The 21,836-nt window shown below is 44.7% G+C and overlaps 1 protein-coding gene across 1 annotated transcript in view; it reads left to right on the forward strand.

Moving 5' to 3' along the window:
• PPIL6 (peptidylprolyl isomerase like 6) overlaps positions 1–20,605 on the forward strand; it is a 481,265-nt gene extending 460,660 nt beyond the window's left edge. Inside the window, exon 8 of the mRNA XM_069606540.1 lies at positions 19,895–20,605. Coding sequence (XP_069462641.1) covers positions 19,895–20,006 — 112 coding nt within the window. The 3' untranslated portion in view covers positions 20,007–20,605. The remainder of the gene's footprint in view (positions 1–19,894) is intronic.
• The last annotated feature ends 1,231 nt before the right edge of the window (positions 20,606–21,836 follow it).

A 21,836-nucleotide genomic window follows, 5' to 3' on the forward strand; every position in this document is an offset into this window, starting at 1 on the left:
TGGCCATGCTAATCCCTATGGCCATTCCCACCTATTCCTGCCTCTCCCTGCCCAGAACACCTCCTAATGGGAACTCTTTGAGCTTGCTTTAATCAAGCCTTGCCATCAGACTATGTACTCGAAGTGCCTACCAGTGTTTGTTCAAAGCAGTCTTCTGAGAGTTAATGACTTAATTGGAGCTATAAACAGGCAGCTGGTGTAATAAAAATGTCTTGCCAGGCCTGCCTTCAGCCACTCGATTTGTAAGCACTCTGCATGTACTTAACTGAAGTCCTTTTAAAAAGCCCAAACTTACCAGGGCTGGACAAGCATCAGCTGTATGGCATGAAAGCTCAGCCTCCATCGTCCCCACCACCATTCTTTAGACCATTCTTACACATAGTGCAGGGGGGAGGAGAGGGGCATCCGAAAACGACGGCTGGGGTCCCTCTTACCAACAGCTGTGAAAACCTGCTTGTATATGTTCAGAATACAAAGGCATTGATCTGGTGTAGTTTTAAGATTTACAATGCAAAAGAGCAGTTGACAAATGGTAAACAGTTTTTTGGGGCACAAACTGTTTCAGTTGGTGAGTTTTTTTTTTGTTAATCCTGGGAGCACATATCTGATCACAATACCCATGTATAATAAGGAATGCAAATAGTGAATTTGGTGCAACCTAGGTAAAGGACTTCTGTTAGGGGCGGCAGCTCTGGGGTGCATAGATTGTAATAGAAGAATACATTTCCTAATGCAAATTGAATGAGTGAATTTCCTGGTTTTAGCTTTACGGTTGGATAGATTGATGAGTTCCACTGTTGAACTTTATCAATTTCCCAGCATATTAGATGCCCCACTCTAAAGAACTAAAAGAAGGGTGAAACATGTCTGTGATTATTGAACAGTTTTTTTAAAGGTCTGTCTTTGGCCAACAGTGAACAGATAAAAATGCACCAGCTTTCAATTTGTGAGGACTAATGTTTCTTTAGGGCATATGTGCATACCTTCCACTCCACCCCATGACATTATCCTGTGGCAAACCCTAGATGTAGCAGGACAGCGTTACAAGCCTATGCATAGCAAAGCAAAGAAAGGAAGCCAGCAACGAAGCTTTAACCCGCAGAGGACCGCTTAAGAAAAACTATTAAGCTTTCTTGTCAAATATGAAAAGGGGGCGGGTGTCATGAACTTCAGATCACGCCCCTTTTGGACCTCCTGGTCCTTGTCTCAACGGGGCTTACATTCCGTACTTCTTCCAACATGGCCCTCCAGAGCTGAAGCACTTGCTCGCTCCATGCGCTGAACGCGGCGTGGTCTATTTATAGGCCACGCCTTCTGCGGCTCCGTGCATCTCAATGCTATTGCAGAGTAGCCCAGACGTGTGTTCGTAGCTCGCGGTATTGTTTCCCTTGTCCCAGTGCTATTACCCATTCCTTTTCCTTTCCCCCTTCCTGGTTCTGAGCTTTACTAGCCTTTTCCTGACTCCCGGATTCCTGGACTCCGTGATCCCGGAACTAAACGCAACCTTGAACCAAACGAATCTCGAGCAGCGCTGTTTAAGACCAGGAGCGTTCGCAAGAAGGCAGCAATTGAAGTCACCGGCAAACATCAGACCCAGGTGAGAAGGGGGAACTCCTTGACAGCGGGGGAGTATCCCACAAAGAGTAGAGTCTCATTGTAACTGAATAACTTGAAAGGCCCTGATGCCAGGCCTGATTCGGAATCACCTTATGATCCCATTTTAGAATCTTCAAACTCTGATGTTCAGAGTCTGGCAATTCATGATGCATGGATCCAGAATCCCTAGGCTTCCTCTGGGCCAGAGTCATGCCCCATTATCACCATGTGAGTAATCTCACCAGACAGGTTGCTTGATGACTGAGCATAACTGGTTTCAGGAAGTATTTCTAGTTTTTGGAGTACAGTAATGGCTGTTGCTGGGGCGGCCGAGTCGATAGGAAGGGCAGGCGGATCCCTTTTATAAAGCCTGCCCTCACCCCCTTTACCCTTCTGTAAGAAACCTGAAGGTAAGCACAAAAGTGATGGGTGGAAGGTTTTGAATGAATCTGTACCACTGGCATTGCTCTGTGCAACCTCCCACATCACCGTTTTTCAGTCCGTCTGCGCCATTGCAAAAGGGGTCCATCCATATGCAAATCAGTCAGGTACTGCCACAAATGGTAGCAGCCCAGCCCGAACTGCTAGACCAGGTCCCCTCTGCACAGAAACACAAGCAACCCCAGACACGTTTCAGCCTTGTTTGGCCTCCTCAGTGAGGTGCAGCTTGGTTCCCCATGGTTCAGCGAGCAAGGGACCCACGTCTGGGCATACCATCTCACACATAGTGAGACAAACTGTGACCACAAAAGTGATGGGTGGAAGGTTTTGAATTAATCTGTACCACTGGCGTTGCTCTGGGCAACCTTCCACACCACCGTTTTTTAGCCCGTCTGCGCCATTGCAAAAGGGGTCCAGCCATACGCAAATCAGTCAGGTACTGCCACCATGGCCACTGCCCGTGGTTATGATTAATTCAAAACCTTACAGCCATCACCGTTCTGTATTGCTAAAATCATCTCGAGTGGGACGGGTATGCGCAGACTTGGGTCCCGAGTCTGCCGGGCCTAGAGACCCAAGCTACTCCTCAGTGATGACACCCAACAAGGCTGAAAAATGTCTGGGGATGCTTGTGGTCTTGTGCAGAAGGGATGTGACCTAGCAGTTCGGGCTGGACTGCTCCTTTTGGGGTAGGACCAAGCCTGATTTGCATATGGATTTTCCCCTTCTGTAATGGCTTGGCAGGCTGAAAAACGATGGTCTGGAGGGTTGCCCAGAGCTTTGCCCGTGGTTATGATTAATTAAAAACCTTCCCGCCATCACGTTTCTGTTTTGCTAAAGTCACCCGAGTGGGACGGGTATGCCCAGATGTGGGTCCCGAGTCTGTCGGGCCTAGAGACCCAAGCTACTCCTCACTGATGATGGCCAACAAGGCTGAAACATGTCTGGGGATGCTTGTGGTCTTGTGCAGAAGGGATGTGACCTAGCAGTTCGGGCTGGACTGCCCATTTTGGGGTAGTACCAAGCCTGATTTGCATATGGTTTTTCCCCTTCTGTAATGGCTTGGCAGGCTGAAAAACAATGACCTGGAGGGTTGCCCAGAGGTTTGCCCGTGGTTATGATTAATTGAAAACCTTCCAGCCATCACTTTTCTGTTTTGCTAAAGTCACCCCGAGTGGGACGGGTATGCCCAGACGTGGGTCCCGAGTCTGCCGGGCATAGAAACCCAAGCTGCTCCTCACTGATGACACCCAACAAGGCTGAAACATGTCTGGGGATGCTTGTGGTCTCGTGCAGAAGGGATGTGACCTAGCAGATCGGGCTGGGCTGCCCCTTTTGGGGTAGGACCAAGCCTGATTTGCATATGGTTTTTCCCCTTCTGTAATGGCTTGGCAGCTGAAAAACGATGGTCTGGAGGGTTGCCCAGAGCGTTGCCTGTGGTTATGATTAATTCAAAACCTTCCAGCCATCACCTTTCTGTTTTGCTAAAGTCACCCTGAGTGGGATGGGTATGCCCAGACGTGGGTCCCGAGTCTGCCGGGCCTAGAGACCCAAGCTACTCCTCACTGATGACGTCCAACAAGGCTGAAACATGTCTGGGGATGCTTGTGGTCTTGTGCAGAAGGGATGTGACCTAGCAGTTCGGGCTGGACTGCTCCTTTTGGGGTAGGACCAAGCCTGATTTGCATATGGATTTTCCCCTTCTGTAATGGCTTGGCAGGCTGAAAAACGATGGTCTGGAGGGTTGCCCAGAGCTTTGCCCGTGGTTATGATTAATTAAAAACCTTCCCGCCATCACGTTTCTGTTTTGCTAAAGTCACCCCGAGTGGGACGGGTATGCCCAGATGTGGGTCCCGAGTCTGCCGGGCCTAGAGACCCAAGCTACTCCTCACTGATGATGGCCAACAAGGCTGAAACATGTCTGGGGATGCTTGTGGTCTTGTGCAGAAGGGATGTGACCTAGCAGTTCGGGCTGGACTGCCCATTTTGGGGTAGTACCAAGCCTGATTTGCATATGGTTTTTCCCCTTCTGTAATGGCTTGGCAGGCTGAAAAACAATGACCTGGAGGGTTGCCCAGAGCTTTGCCCGTGGTTATGATTAATTGAAAACCTTCCAGCCATCACTTTTCTGTTTTGCTAAAGTCACCCCGAGTGGGACGGGTATGCCCAGACGTGGGTCCCGAGTCTGCCGGGCATAGAGACCCAAGCTGCTCCTCACTGATGACACCCAACAAGGCTGAAACATGTCTGGGGATGCTTGTGGTCTCGTGCAGAAGGGATGTGACCTAGCAGATCGGGCTGGGCTGCCCCTTTTGGGGTAGGACCAAGCCTGATTTGCATATGGTTTTTCCCCTTCTGTAATGGCTTGGCAGCTGAAAAACGATGGTCTGGAGGGTTGCCCAGAGCGTTGCCTGTGGTTATGATTAATTCAAAACCTTCCAGCCATCACCTTTCTGTTTTGCTAAAGTCACCCTGAGTGGGATGGGTATGCCCAGACGTGGGTCCCGAGTCTGCCGGGCCTAGAGACCCAAGCTACTCCTCACTGATGACGTCCAACAAGGCTGAAACATGTCTGGGGATGCTTGTGGTCTTGTGCAGAAGGGATGTGACCTAGCAGTTCGGGCTGGACTGCTCCTTTTGGGGTAGGACCAAGCCTGATTTGCATATGGATTTTCCCCTTCTGTAATGGCTTGGCAGGCTGAAAAACGATGGTCTGGAGGGTTGCCCAGAGCTTTGCCCGTGGTTATGATTAATTAAAAACCTTCCCGCCATCACGTTTCTGTTTTGCTAAAGTCACCCCGAGTGGGACGGGTATGCCCAGATGTGGGTCCCGAGTCTGCCGGGCCTAGAGACCCAAGCTACTCCTCACTGATGATGGCCAACAAGGCTGAAACATGTCTGGGGATGCTTGTGGTCTTGTGCAGAAGGGATGTGACCTAGCAGTTCGGGCTGGACTGCCCATTTTGGGGTAGTACCAAGCCTGATTTGCATATGGTTTTTCCCCTTCTGTAATGGCTTGGCAGGCTGAAAAACAATGACCTGGAGGGTTGCCCAGAGCTTTGCCCGTGGTTATGATTAATTGAAAACCTTCCAGCCATCACTTTTCTGTTTTGCTAAAGTCACCCCGAGTGGGACGGGTATGCCCAGACGTGGGTCCCGAGTCTGCCGGGCCTAGAGACCCAAGCTACTCCTCACTGATGACACCCAACAAGGCTGAAACATGTCTGGGGATGCTTGTGGTCTCGTGCAGAAGGGATGTGACCTAGCAGTTCGGGCTGGACTGCCCCTTTTGGGGTAGGACCAAGCCTGATTTGCATATGGTTTTTCCCTTCTGTAATGATTTGGCAAGCTGAAAAACGATGGTCTGGGGCATTGCCCAGAGGTTTGCCAGTGGTTATGATTAATTCAAACCTTCCAGCCATCACCTTTCTTTTTTGCTAAAGAAACCTGAAGGTGTCTCACCCGCTAGTTCCCGGGGATCGGTCATCCAGGTGGCCAGGACACGGCCATCGCTTTGTTTCCATTTCCCGGGGGTGGACTAGTGCGGGAGGATCACCTGGATGAGGGGTCTTCAGGAAGTGGAAGTTGAACACCGGAGGGTGAGACGCGGCATCCCCTTCCCCATAACCCCTTTTCCCCATTTTACGAGGTAGGATACCTAGGAACTCAACCCCCCACTCCCCTTTCCCAACACAAACACTTTCTCACTGACAGTTCACAGTGAGCTACAACGGACTAACACCAGAGCCGTATACCTGACATGCCCCAACACCATTGTCAGGCAATTACTAATCATTACACACACCTAACTTCCATCACACTTTCCCACACGGATAAATGGCGGAGCACGAAAGCACACTCTGAGCGAGGAAAAACACACAAGGAAACAGCAGTTCCAAGATGGCAGTTTAATACAAGGAGAAAGATGGCGAGACCAGAGAGGGTTGCAAGGAGGGAATTACCCTTGACCTCTTAAGACTGTTACTTTCTTGAGTGTTGGAAATTAAGAAACCTAAGACCAGGAACTAAGGCTGATCAAACCTGCAGAGTATGATGGAGGTACCTGAGGCTCTCCCGCGTCGATAACCAAGGCAGGAAGGAGTGATTGCTGCTGTGGTACTGTCTTTGGCTCCTACAACAAAGCAACCTCAGAAATGACAGCACAGCCGGTGAGTCGGAGAGACTGATACCAAACCAGCTTGTGTTTTGAACCAAGGTTGCAAGCGGCAACATTGTATAATGAGAATAGTGTGTTAGGCGTTTGTAATGAACAACTCAAATATAATTAGAAACCAAAAGGAGTAATTGTACTTTATAATTGAACTTTGGGAGGCCAAGAAAAGATATCATACACAGAGGGGTCCGGCGCCACGTGGGTGCTCATTCGAAAGTCTCTGTTAGGTATCCAACTGATGCTGAGTGTGAGAAAAAGGAATATTAAGATTGAAGTGGGCATGCAACTGGTCAAGCTAAACCCTGTGCACATTTGAAAGTCTTCGATGGTTTAACCTACATCAAAATTAGTCTAAACCCGGCTGTGGGAGACTAATTGAGTGAAAGAAAGGGATCTGAGCCTGGCTGAGGGGAATCGGGGGTGAACCATGAGTCACCCGAGAAATAATTCTCTGGACATTGGTTTTAAAGGGATCTGAGCCCGGAAGAGGGGGATCCAGGGTGAACACCCAAATTGAACACTGGTGCAAGGAATGTTTGTGTATTGTTTTTGTACAGCAGGTCCTCCTGAATCAAGAGACATCCAAGAATTAAAGAGGCTTGGACAAAGAAGGTCCTAAACTGTGGAAATAAAACTGTATTCTTGTTTTGGCAGAAGCCAGAGTGTGTGATTTGCTCAAGTGACCCGCCTTGCCCCATGCTGAAAACATGCGGAACGGAGGCCAAAGGGCTGAGTATCCTGACATATCATTTTGTAAACAGTTCCTTCTTTTCCATGAACATTCCCCCACATTATTTGTAAATTAGCGGTAAAGATTGGCGATAGGTTTTTTAGTATAGGCCCTTTTATTTTGAAGAGACTCCACTATTTTTATTATTATTATTTGATGGTCATAGCTTTCTCCCATCTGTAGATTTAGGTTTAGATAGGCGTTCATCACACCCTTGTGAAAGTTCAATAATCACTCTTGAACTGTGGTCACCTGTGTCTGTTTTACTGTTGATACCATGCCTCCCTTGCACTTGCCTACACTGTGCAACAGGAGACCTGGCGCTGGGGACGTGATGCACACAGAAACTGTGTTTGTTAAAGATTCTAGTCAGGGGAAATATGTTCACATTGCATTTAATGCAGGCTGCAGTTTGACATTTGAACCACAACTCCCCTTGCGAGGAAACTTACTCATTTCACGTAAGTTCTGGCTTTCTTTCAGTGATGTGATGAATCTAGTGAGGTCATCACTAAGACCCTCTCACTTGGCCAGGGGAAGGCAGCCGCTACCTGATCCTAACCCTGGGGCCGGTATTATGTGGGAGGATCACATGGGAGGATACTTATTTCAGGGGGGATTGGTGTCCTCTTCAACTCATGATTACCATATTCTTTCTGAAGCATTGATGGCATATTGTAAAATAGAGCAAACTAATGTAACTGCTATGCAGTCCATTATGGACTTCAAGATACATAATTCAAGTGGTACTGGGGTGAGGAAGAAGGACTCGGAATTAGTAAGGATCAGAAGAGATATTCAACAGGATGTGTGGTCCAGTTGCTGTAGATCAAGGCACCTGAGCGGGGCATTTAAACCCAAGAAGAAGTTATGCCTGAAGGAGTAACAGAGGCAGAAGCAGTCTGGAGTTGTGGGAATGCAGCAGAAGCAGAAGGAAGAGCGCCAGCTGAAGCCGACGCAAGAAGAGAAGGTGTACAACACTGCAGAGTGCGCACAGGAGGAAGCAGCGTCGTGGACGGCATCGGGGATAGAAGCCTGGCCGCAGGGGAGACATGCTCCCAACACGACGCATGCCACTTCGGTGTACAGGAGGACGCGGAGGACCAACAGAGCTGGTAGAGCTCAGGAGAAGAACCGTGCAAACCGCTGAAGTTACACGGGAGCTGGCAATGAAGTGGACAGAACGCAGATGATCCACCGCAGCAGCAAGTGAACCGGAGATGCCAAAGAAGACCAGTGATTTGGGCTGATGTTAAAGGTGACCGTGGGGTGCTCCAAGCGGTTCCATTCGATAATTTCATCTGGAAAAAGTCGCCAGGCAGGGGATTTCTTTTCTTCCTGATCCCTAAAATACTTTGCCCAATCATTCTAGGAGGGGTATCATTTTATATTATAAACTCCAATCCTCGAATATTTGGGGAAAGTATTTGATTTTACTGAGGGTGCATTTTATGGGAAATGTCGCCACCTGACAGCCATTTCTCAGATGACTTTATCACTGGACATCCTCCGAGCGGGACATTTTGCAGGGACCAATACTTTTGAATACCAAACAAAGAAAGCAGACAACAAGGGCGCAATTCACCTTTTATGGGATACCAACTTGGGGAAACCTTTTACCTGCATTGCCAACAGCCAAAAGACTGTAAAGTAGCAGTACAAAGGCGACAAGAGCGCAATTCCCCTTTAATGGGACACCAACCTGGGGAAAACTATAACCCACATTGGAACAGCCAAAGGGATACCAAGAAGCATTCAAGAGGCAGCTGAGGTGCAATTCTCCTTGCTTTAGTTTCCAGTTTGGGGAAACCTGTAACTCACATTGCCTAGAGTCAAGAGACTATAAAAAGAGGCAGCCATTGTTCAGCCCTCCTCAAATGGGATACTAGTGTGGAGAATCTTGGAACAAGTGTGGAGAATCTTGGAACAAATATTGCCACTAAGACCAATTGTAGTTGTAGGAGTTTTCTTCCTGGTGGGCGAGTAGACCAGGAAATGGATCAATAGTAGTTAGTCCTGGCAGGTGAGTATACCAGGAAATATGAAGATGTTTTGAAGAAGTGTGTTTGTGGCAGAAAGGTGTGGTGGAAAGACCTTGTTAACTCTATTATCATTTTGACAAACTGTTGCCTCACCAAAGGTAGTTGCTGTGCTATCCTGACAAAAGTATTCCATTGGAAGAGAAGTGTGATATGCTAGTAATTGCTTTACATCCTGAGGAAAATAATTGCCTTACTTTATGAACTTGTGTTTTGTGAGAGAGATATTTACCTTACCAAGAAGGATATTGTGGAAGACAACAATTGCTTTGCTTTTTAAACAAGTGTTTGTGACATTTTGTGTTAAACTTAAAAGAACTGCATTGAATTAGAACTTTTCCAGGGGTATTTCTGAATTGATCCCGGGTACAGGAGTCCAAACCTGGTCACAAAGAGTACTTTTCCAAAACCTATAAGTTTGAACTTTTACACTGTTTTGTTGAACTGAAGACAGCCAAGATTTCCTTGCATAATGTTGGTGTATATTAGTGTGAGGGTCAGAGACTTTTTGGACACTAGCTCATCTTTCTTTAGTTTTAGTTTGCTAGGTAGGGACATCCTTGGTAGGCCAGGCAAAGATATCTCACCCCTTTTCATTTAATGAATGGCAAACATTGAGAAAACTATACCTTTGTTTCCATCTCGCATTTCTGACTCCTCACAGTGGCAAATGTGCTTTTTTTTCGCAAGGGTACAGGTACCGAGTAGGGCTTGTCTATTTAGAGCAGGCAGATTGGATGCTCTACTTCAAGAGCTTGTATAGAATTAGCTTGACTGTTTTATCTTTCTTTCTATAGCCTATTATTTTGGGCATGCCAAAATACTCCATTTTTATGCTACTTTAGTCTATAGTTTCCCTAATGTTGTGAGAATATTTATTAGAGCACATGTTTATGTATAGCGCTTCATGCTTGAACCCTCCCACTTCTAATTGCTGCAACAACGGTGGAATTACTATCAAATATAATGGTACTCAATGTATCAACCTCAGAAGGATAAAGGGCTGATTAGGCGCTGCCAAAATTTGAACTTGAAAAGTGCAGGCAGGCACATGTCACAGTTGAGCATTTAACTCACTGAGCTATACACTTAGTGCAAATAAAAAGAAACATTTATCATATTTACCCAGCACCCTCTCCTGACCCCTGTTCCCCCCAGGACTTTTTCAATAGAAAATATGACATTAATATTATCGCATTTATAAGAAGTGTGCCATAACATATTTTCCCTGCCTCTAAGCACTGTAATATAAAGTGAAAAGGTGTTATATTAATAAGAAATGTAATCCCCACAGTCAAAGCATTACCAAAGATTGTGGGTATGCACACGCAAGGAGGGAGACATGCCTAAATGTTAGCATCAATAATTTCATACAAAGGCTCAGAATGATGACATATTCTTAAATCAGTGTTGTCAGTGTTGATTGAAGTGTGACTGCTGTGATTCTTACTAAACTTCAAACATGCCCCAACAAATATCATATCCCAAGCAGTTTCTTTGATTCCATCAGATATGTACTAATCTAATTAGTTCGGGCAATCAGGTGGCACTTAAGACCACTTGTAAACGGAAGCTATTGCATTAGAGTACATATAGGGAGAAATGCATATGAGGAGGTACACACAGTTGTAGCTGTTTGGTTTTGTGCCCACCCACTTATTGCCTACGGATCTGCTAATTCCTGTGGCCATTCCCAAGCAGTTCCTGCATGCCCAAAACACCTCCTCATGGGAACTGTTTGTGCTTGCTTTAATTAAGCCTTACCATCAAACGTTTCACTTGAAGTGCCTGCCAGTGTTTTTCCCAAGCAGTCTTCTGAGAGTTAATGACGTAATTGGAGCTCTAAATGTGCTACTGGTACAATAAAAATGTCATAACCAGGTCTGTCTTCAGCCACTCGATTTATAAGCATTATGCGTGTCCTTCACGCAAGGCCTGTTGAAAACAAGCATTGGCAAAGCCAGCATGGCTTGTGTATTAGCATTAGGCATATGACAGGCACAGCTATTAAATGCCCAGGTACTTGCACCATTTTGCACCTGCTTCCATCAATGGCCAGTTGATACCACTATGGCAGCACCTGGCAAGTGCCTTTCCTATGCCTATACAAAAGCCTACACTGTTGGTATTGCCAATGCTTGCTGAGCATGGGGCTGTCCCAGTCAGCTGGGCCAGTCAGTGCATAGACAGTAACAGTAAAAGTCGATTAAAGGCTCCCAAAGTCCTGTCTTGTCCTCAATGGCTCCAAGCACACCACATTTTCAGGTTAACTCTCCTAGATTCACTTTCTTTCAATGTATTTTGTTTGATTATCCAGAAAACCTGGACATGGTTTGGAGTAAAAAGTATAGTTTGGTTGCTTTTATTCAGATGTGAGCAAAATAAGTTGAGTGATTATGGTGGAGAGGCAGAAGGCTTGCATTGAGAAGAATGATGGTGTTGGCATCAACTATGGCCACAATCCCTTTAAAACTAACAAAAGGCTTGATACATTTTAAAGATGCTGTTTAGATTAAGTGTGTCATTTCCTATGGATGCAATCTTTTATTTGCTCCCGGGAAAGGATGCTTAGCCAATCATGTGGGCGGAAACGCAGGCATGAAATGCCACTGTACCACCCGTGTTTCTTCAGATACCTGAACCGCTTCCCTGTGCGCTACCGTGTTTTGTACCTTGCCGCACCCCCCCACCCCCAGCTCCTTCCTGTTCCCTCCCCCACCGCCCCATCCCCAGACCCACAAGACATCCGGCACCTCTTCTCAGCCGCCTAATATAGTATATCAAAACGGCCCTGATCCCCCGCTTGCCCCCCAACTTGATTGCTATATCATGCTATATTATATTTTACATGTTTTAACCATTAATAAGTTGACATCATTTGTACCGGATGTATGCATGTCTTTGCAAGCGGCCTTCGACAGTTTAACAGCACACGTTCCACAGATGTATTGAACCACTTAAATGAGTAATGATGCTGGCATGTAGTTCAGAATAGGGGTTGACTGAGATGGCAGTTGACAGCAGCCCGGGGATGTTACACTATCCCAGTTACAAATCAAATCCTGTAGCAATCATTCAGTAAGGACTACATGAATCAGGAAGTGATCCAATGTGGCTATTGGTCTCTGTGAACCCTGGCGGTTTTCTGAAGCACGGTGGGCATCGCACATTGTGCAGGGCATGATCACAGAAGTGAATGGGAATCATTGATGCCCATCTGAAAAGCCTTAGTCGAGGAGACGGAATGAGTTTAGGTCCTCATGGAGTGAGAGTAGGAACAGAAGGGCTACCATATGAGTGGAACACTTAGAGCAGTGCAGTTAGTCCAGCAAGCACCAGCAATACAGTGTGATGCAGTAAGAGGATGCAGTAAGCGGGGTGAAGCCTGTGGCACATTGGCACCAAGTGTCCCTCCTCATAAAGAGACGTATTGGTTTTGAAAGGAAAAAAAAGGTATGTTTGCACGGAAAAAAATACAGTACCTCACTATTCCATGCCCTTTTGCTTCCACAAATAATGCCCAATTCCTTGCATGCACATAGATGCGGGAGACAGAGTAAGAGTTACTCTTACGTCCCGTCCCCTTTCCTCCATACTGTATGGGCGTCCCTTGCGAGGGACGGGAGACGGAACCTTTTTCACCAGAAAAAATCTTCTTCCCCTTTAAATTTAGTGGTGCGCGGCGGCGTGGCCCTGGGAGCATGCGCTCGCCTGACTCCGCCCACAGGCGCCACTCCTCAGTCCCCATTGAGGCGTCGTCGATGATCAGCATTGCCTAAGGACACCAGTATTATTAGGGGGGGGAGGATGGTGGGACGTGACGACTAATATAATATAGCGCACAGGTATACTTGGTTGAACCCTTTACCTTTAATTACTTTTATAAAGACCCATGTTGGGTCAAAACATGTATCGGCACCTCAGATTTTAATAAAATAAGTACTCAAAATAATTTGAGTCAACAAAAGACTTATTTCTCTGAGTCAAAACCAATCTGGTGTAACCAGAAACACAACCACCCAACGCCCAGGTGTTTGTAGTTCCCACAAACCACTTTATATTCTAGAATCACCCTTCTGTGTAAACCTGGACCAGCACAATTTGAGTTCTATGGCTTTATAGTCTATATGGCATGCTTTCTATCCGTCGGCAATTGTGAGCACTTGTGGTCCAGGCCGTCGTTGATAGCTTGGCGAGTTGTCAAGATTTAAGACATTTGGGAAAAAAGTGTCAGGCCCAGAGGGCAGTATCCACACCCCCTCCCTAACCATGGAGGCCAAGTGTAACCTACCCACCTTGGTTGGGACAGGTTCCTGAACTTAATAAATTGGCTCAGAAGAAATGGTCCATAGGAATTTAATTTATAAACAAAGTATGAAAAGGAATTTTATTGAACCTGATACATCATTTAAACAAACGAATTAATCTTGACTTAATCAGTACTTAATACATTATTTACGTTGCAAGGGAATTAACCATTAAGAACATTTCATACAATTGACAATAAGTCATGCACTCTTTCGTCCACAGACAAACGCCATGCATACAACAATTCATAAATAAAATGTCTACCAAAAGATAATACATATATGGTAGGACCTACTAAAAAACATCACTGACAAATTTGATTTTATAAAGTGCATTCAATGTACAGGACCATTAAAGTTATATCCAATGTGGTCTACTCCTGGAGTGGATCAATTAGATGTACAACATGATCGCATCCCCAGTTTCTCGACCGGTCACTTAACAACGTCTTCATCAGGAAAATACAATTACACTATAGAGAAAAGGAAACATACAGTAAAAAAATGTGAACCCTATCTCTAAAATGATAAATCAAACACTGAAAGGGACCATTCGTGATAGACGTGCCCCCGCAGTCCAAGACCATGTAAACACTGTTAAACCCACATGAAAAAACAGTAAAAGGGTGCAGCCCAGGAAAGCTATTCTCTGAGGTGTACCACTTATTTCCTACGGCGTCAAGCAGGAAGTGCTACCATAAAACACTGGTTCCCTAAGGTGTAGTGGAAGAGTGAGCCAGACTGTGCCTAGGGAGAATGACATGCATTGGTCATAATAGCCAAAAAGTGCCCAACAATTGACATGCAGTAGTTGCATACATAGAGCCATGAGGTAATATACCATCACTGACCTCGTGACTGAACATGAGGGGGGGCAGCTTCCCACAATGGCGGAAGCCTCCAAAGCACGAGCCAACCCAGGCCAGGAATCAGCAGTGCCTATAATAAGACGGAAGATTATATTTATAACCCAGACCGTTTGAACTTAATAAAACAGGTCACCACGAGCTAGCTAATTGGGGAAGACGATTAGGGAGAGGTTGTGGAGAGGTACGGGGAGTTAGGAACGCAAGAACGAGGATTAGGGATACGTATTTGGATGGGAAGGGGGAAGTGAGGGAAAAACGGTTGCATCCACTGGAACTCACAAATGTGCCTTGTATTTATGTACTGCAGGACATGAATGGCCACTCTTGTTTGTGGCCCACCAGTCCTGGCCTAGCCCTTCAGTGTACTCCTGTAAATTGAAGCATAACCCATTCGTAGCAAATAACATAGAGCATAACACATAGAAAAAAGCTTGCAGACACAAATGCTGAGGGTTTTCAGGTAGAACCAACAAACATGCACTTGACTACACAGCCAATGATAAGATGTAATGACATGCAAAGGCCCAACAAACACTGAAAGCAACATGAGCTAATTGCAGCTTAACAAGCATGCTCGGTGGATTAATGCACTTCAACTCCTGTGTGGATTGATTTGCTATTGTAGGTTCTAAGTGGTCAGACTCTTCTCCCACTCTCAGGGTTTTGTATCTAGCGTTACACAAAACAAAAACACTAGCATACATATTGTTTGGCTCACTTAGCTTTTGTCTGGGAACCCTTGCAAGAGTTGCCTGGGCTCAGTGGTAAGCAAAGCCCTCCAAACACTGGGAGCCATACATGCGCTGCAGCGTGTTTTGAAAGTGCTTGTTTCCTCCACGTGGGAGGGAGAGCGCACCACCTTACTCTGGGTGTCCGCGAACCCAGGCACCTCCAGTCTCAGCGGCGAAACTGCACAGAAGACTGCTGCTCTTCTTTGCCCGTGCTACATGCAACAATAATCAACACCCGGCACGGGAAGGGGTGGGGCTTAAATAGATTTCCAGGCTGCGTAAGCGCTACCGCCAGAAATCCTGGTTAATGAAGTCCTGGCCTCCATCATTCTGCTTCTCCAGGGCTTGTCAGCCCATTCATGATGGCTGCCGCCACAGAGGCCCTCATGTGCCCCTACCCCCACAATCCTAACAAAAAAGAAAAGCAATCAGTGCCAGTGTTGGAATGGAGGTTTAGCGGTTGAATAATAACTCAGGAGCCTTTGTTTACTTAGGTAACTTTAGTAGGTTCGAGGATACAGGCAAGCACATTAGGTTACATTGAAGACAGGTTCATAAGGGAAGGAAGCATCCACTGATCCCCCTGTGCCAAGCTTCAGTTTCCAACTGACAATCCAGGAACACTGGCACTCACATAATAACACTCCACACCACACATTCCAGACTCAAACACTCACTCATACAGGAAATAGCCACAGATACAGAAAAGGTAAATCACAACACATCTCCCTCATTACATAACAATACAATCTAGGGAAGAAACAGAAGCACAGTTAATATTGAAGCAATATATATATATATCTCAACCAACTATCCTTCGAGATACCCATTCATCTGACCACTCCAAGCAAAAGCTATTCCCCTTCAAGTCCTTATTATAGATGCCAATTAGCTAATCCTCTTTAAAAACAATCTCCAGAACCATAATGGCCATTTATGGAACTCGCTACAAGGGGAACCAGCCCACAATCCTATGCACTACCTTTACCACTTACATCACACAATAATCCTGCATCTTCATTCACCGACTACAGGTTGAATATAAACCACAGGATTAGATCCCACTATCTGCCGTAAGCATACACATATTACCACACAATGGGCGTCCTCCAAACACCCTCCTGAACACCAACCTAAATGTCAGTGTCACAAAATACCAACATTGGTACCAACCATAAACATACCAACACATTGACACAGATAGCGTGTCAACACCAAACACCAGGCTTCCAGCCCACATTAACTTTGGCACCACTAGAGGCACCCCTTGAGAAACCAAATGCTGACACTTGATCTTGCATATTCACTAACACACATTTCCCAACTAAACCAAAATGAACAAATTCAGCATTCATGTTTGAGAATAAAAATGTTAAGTTACAACATGACAGAGTCCCAAAGTTCATGCTTTCAGAGTCCAAGTTTGGAATATACTGTGGACAAAATTGTTAGGTTAATGCAAAGTATCTTGATTGGAAATTTCCTAGAAATGCAGTAGGTCCAAAATCACAAGAATTTTACCAAGTTTACTAGCACTCTCACACTAATCACATACCCAATCTCCACCCAAAACAACTAGACAAATTCAGCAATAAAATTATGGCAATCCGAATTTAGGTTGTGCCACATAAAAGTTCCACAATTTCATGCCTGCAGAGTCTATGTTTAAAATTGTATGTGGAGAAATGGTCAGGTTAGTGCAATAACATTACTGTACATTTATACTAAATGCAGTAGGTCCACTCAACTAAACATTTCCTACTCAACATTTCTTTAACGCAGTAGGTCCACTTAACATTACATCTCTGAACATTTCTTTCAAATGCAGTAGGTCCACTAAATATTACATTTCCATACATTACTTCTAAATGTACTTGGTCCACATATCTTCAAAAAACTCACCAAAACTACGTTGGCACCATGAAACACCAAAACATATTGGCTCCACAAAAACATCACATAAATTGGTACTAAACGGCTATTGCACCACGTAAACTTACTACAACTAGAGCTATCACAAACCACATGCTAAGGCACTGGCTAACTGGGAACCCATTCCCTCAACACTAATAAAACTACTGCCCTATTACAATGCACAAACCAGAAATGGGAACCACTTCCTACACGCTCGAATCACAGCTACCATATTACCAACACCATCTTATCAACCACGCACAGCGCCATCACTGTGACCGCACCACAAGTGCAGCAGTACCCACAACATTTATATAACACCATATATTACTGCCCAATTGATTTTCCTCATTAGAGAACTGCTACATAACATTGATACAAATGGTAATACAGGTGGCTTAAAATGCACTGAATATATACCCCGTTATTATGTCACAGGAGTTATGTTGAAACTTTAAACGTTAATATTTCAAAGCATTATTGTGCTAAAATGTCACCAAAATTAACCACTTTGACAGAAATCACGTTGCAGTCCATAAGATTGATATTTTCAGTACTCCATCTAACATTGTTCATACACTCGGAAGATGTGGCTTAAAATGCACTGAATATATACCCCGTTATTATTTCACAGGAGTTATGTTGAAACTTTAAACGTTAATATTTCAAAGCATTATTGTGCTAAAATGTCACCAAAATTAACCACTGTGACAGAAATCACGTTGCAGTCCATAGGATTGATATTTTCAGTACTCCATCTAACATTGTTCATACACTCGGAAGATGTGGCACTTCCATATCACCATACTCCAACGTGCCATTGAAGCTCCTTGTGCCTCTCATTGTTCCCAAAAATGAACTCATTGGTCTCTGTGATGACCTTAGCACTTCTCCTGCATCCATGGAATCGTTGTGCAATCCGCGGAGAAAGAGTCACCGGAGAAAACAAACATTGGGTAAAATACGCAACTCATTATTCAAACTTGAAGACCAGATGATCAATCACAACTCTGTCCCTCTATTCCTCTGAATACACTTTAACATATTGACACCTGCCAAAGAGGACGTTTTCTGCACGTTGGGGCACGTCGTAAAGGTCTTTTTTCCAAAGTACACGCTTTGTCATGACGTTGTGTTGAATCGTCAGACCAAACGTACCACGTAGTCCTAAGAACTCCAGGAAACAGTCACTCTCACACCACCATTCCAATTCAGCAGGATCGCCGACACTGTGTGTAGGCCACTGACGTCACCATAATTCATGGGAGCGTCGACCGGTGCGTAGTTCCAGGAACCAACTGTCACGGATTCCGACAAGACAGGGCACTTGCGACACATCCACGGACAGCCAACACGCCTGCACCGCGCCACATCCGTTAACCAGGTAGAGTCACAAGCATCTCCTACGTATGTAAACCTTTGTGCCTGTACTCATCGTCACGATAGCCAGTTGCTGGCCACAATATCCACAATAGCTCCCCCAGCCCCTTGCATGCTGTCCCTCTTGGCCACTGAACTTTCCCAAGGCCACTACCCATTACTCTGATAGACGCGCCGCGCAGCCCCTAAAGCCAAAAGGCAGCCTGCCTTTGACACATGCAGCTCGGGGCGCGCTTCCCTTGGAGGCCTGGGGGGGGGGGGGTGGCTGCCTCTGGGTCCCTGCTTCTTCCTGGTTGGCAGCCTCCTTGCCAGCCTTGTCTTCAGGTCCAAGTCCTTTACTGTCCTGTATGCTCCTTGCTCTTTCCTGTTCTTGGTTCCAATCGGTGCCAGGCTCTTAATTTACTTTTCTCCCCTGGGGAAGAATGGATATTAATGTTTATCGTTTTTCCTCTGCAATTTCCTAGGAGAAATAAAGAACAGGGTGTAATGTGGATATCAGGAAAATGTATTATGTCAGAATGGTTGACTGGCTCCAAACTGCACACTGTAGCGCCATTTCTTTGAAGTAGTCTAAGCGGCAAGTGAAATCATTTTTATAGTTTCTTCCATTTGCCAAGCAGACACACTCTATTCTGTTTACTGTCCACTATCACTAAGCATTACCTGCCTTCCTGTTTAGAGGTATTGTATAGCAAACACATTGTTTCCCTCTCTTGTAAACTATTGGCAACTCAAGAAAATTATCCTTTTTACTACAAATTATGTGAAAGAGTATAACAGTTTGGAAATAGGCAAGTAGTGTGATTGATGGTTCTGAAGTGGCCTAGGCCATCATTTAAGTTTGGCGGCACAGTCAAAATGTAGCGGTCTCGGAATTACTGCCACCATTAAGGCACTGCCAAATGGTTTTAGAGGTAAAGTGGTGGAAAAAACTCCATAGCTTTTCTGGAGTTTTGGAGGATTCAGTGTGGGTGGAATCGGCACTACTGGTAAATTCTCCCAATTCCCAATGGAGTCCCTAGGGTCTCTATAATGGGGATTAACAGCACTACCCAGTCACTCACAATTTGGAAGATTTACCACCAAAACAAACAAGTTTGGCGGTCTTTTCACAGGAAATATGACCAAACTCGTAATGAGGCCCAAATAATGGTTCCAGACTTTGGCGTGCAGATAGACAAAAAATAATGAGTGTTAATTATGTGTTGCATGCATCACATTGGCCTTGAACTAGGAACCCTCTGTATCCAACCTTGCAATAGGCCACATTGTTTGGGCCATGTTTATGATTTTGATTTGTTTTTTAATTCTTTAGTTCATTTTGTTATATTTATTAAATTAAATGAAAAGCCATTGAAACATGAAATGAAAGGATGTTCTTTTGAATAAATGTTCTTTAAAAATACATTTTTCTGTGTGGAAATGACGTAAATTAAACAGGAATATAGGCATGTCTTGACTGTGTTGACCATACATGACAGACATAAGCTTAACTTTATGCCAGGGGTACTTTTTTGTAGTATTATGTGCTGCACCAGTCATCCATCTATTTGTGAAAAATTAGTAGACCAATGTCAGCACGATTGTAAAGGTTTGCCTCCTATGTATTGTCTACCAAAGCTATTTTGCCAAAATAATCCTTTTTATTTAGGGCATGTATAAGGAAATGCAATTACTCGGTTTTTCAATTCTTTTATTTTTTTTACATTTTAGGCAACTGATTGAAGGCTCTGAAGTCCTTCAGAAATTAGAAGCTCTGCCGACAATCAACGAAAGGCCAAGAAGCCGATGCCTGGTGGCTGACTGTGGAATTTATATTCCATGAGAGCGTGTGTTCGTCCCAATATAATGTGCAATCTCTTCTTTCAATTCCTGTTATACTTTCAAGGATGCATGGACCTCATCAGGCAACGCCTCACTTTGATGACCTATCTCTTTCAGTAGGTCAATCAGGTGTCCCTTTCTGTAGGGGAGACTTAAGTGGTCTAGAATTACTTTACCGAACAACTGGCACTGCTTTCAGGTGTCTGTTGGCCATTTCAATATTATAACAACAATACAGGTGCAGCAACAGTGAACGCGATCCTCTCAAAAATTTAGCAGCTCTTTTGAAAGTGAGACCATGGGAAAATATTGGGGATCTGTCTCCCCATTTGAGTGTGCATGTTGTCGAAACTCCTCCTTCATGGGTAGCATCCTGGCTCTGAACAGACTTTTGGGTATGTCAAGGTGCAAAATGGTGTAATACCCCAACATGTTTACACATATGCTTGTGCCTTAAACTGATACTATGAGGAAGAATTGACTAATCATGTTTTTATGATTATTAAATCTTAACTGACACTCTTTTATCTGCCCTTGTTTAAAATGTATTTTTGAATAATGAAATAAAAGTAACATAATCGGCCACAAAAGATCAATCTGTTATCCAATGGTGATACATGTGTCTTTCCTTGAAATGTTGTGCTATGTCATTTATCCATAATTGGTTGTCGATCATTTTATTAGTGTTTGTCTGTATATACTTTTTGCTCTGTGAAAATAAGTTGTAGCTAGTATTTCCCCACATTTATTTAATTGAAACAGTAGTGTATGGATGCCTGCAGTAAACATGCCCACAGCTGGCCTCTGCAGATCAAGCCAAGTTCCAGTTCCATCATATGGGGCACACATGGTGCTGGCTGGCGTCATACAAACCACGGGAGACGACACCCTTTACACATCTACTACATGCAAACGGGCATTTGCAAACAGTAATTGAAGTTTTTTATATGAAAACTCACAGGGGGCACACCATGCAGCTGATCAAGCAAATTGTCAACATTTCCCTTCCAGCACACACAGAAACGTGGTTGTTAAAACACACATACATACACCACAAACCAACATATGGGCAGACAAGAGTCAAAGGGAGACGAGTTCTGCATTTTCGGCCATGTTCCATGGTCACGTGTTCCCGTGATCACTGCTTCCCGACTGGAGCCACAGCACTGCAGCCTAATCAACAGCTTCAACAACAATGATTCGCTTTTCTTCTTCACACACTCCACTCTTCAAACCCCTAGTTTGCAAGGCATCACTAACCACGTTAGATTATTACAAGTAAAATACACACAGGAAACAATGTCATTTCGTCTACATTTATCTGTAAAATTCCCTAAAAATGGAAAACCCAGAGCCCAAATTATAATGGTCAATCACTAATTATATCAAGTACATAATCCGATCCTTAAGATTCTGGGATCGAAAACTAGTGGCACTTTCTGGAAGAGGCAATTATTTGGGAATAAAAGTGTACAGTTACTATTTTTCTTGATTTGTTTTCATAAATCTATTTTTTCTTCTCGAATTTATATTCCTTTATTATTTTGTAAGTTTTGGGAATCAACATTGCCCTCTTTGGTGTCTCTGTCACAAACACTTTTCATTGAACACCCCCCTGTAGATATTATATAACATTGCTTTTCTGCTTATAGCTAACGTACAAGAGAAAAGGGGGTCATTATTACGCTCACCTGGCTCCCACAGGGGCGTCGATCTGAACTGTATAGCTACGGCCTCCACCAATGTGACGTGTGGTGCTGAGATGACAGACTGGACTGGCCCACCTACCTTTGTTTGCTTGGCCCGAAGGAATATTCTTCTGCAATTGAAG

The sequence above is a fragment of the Ambystoma mexicanum genome, chromosome 4p (assembly GCF_040938575.1).
Source record: "Ambystoma mexicanum isolate Mex_15411 chromosome 4p, UKY_AmexF1_1, whole genome shotgun sequence".
NCBI classification, from domain to species: Eukaryota; Metazoa; Chordata; class Amphibia; order Caudata; family Ambystomatidae; genus Ambystoma; species Ambystoma mexicanum.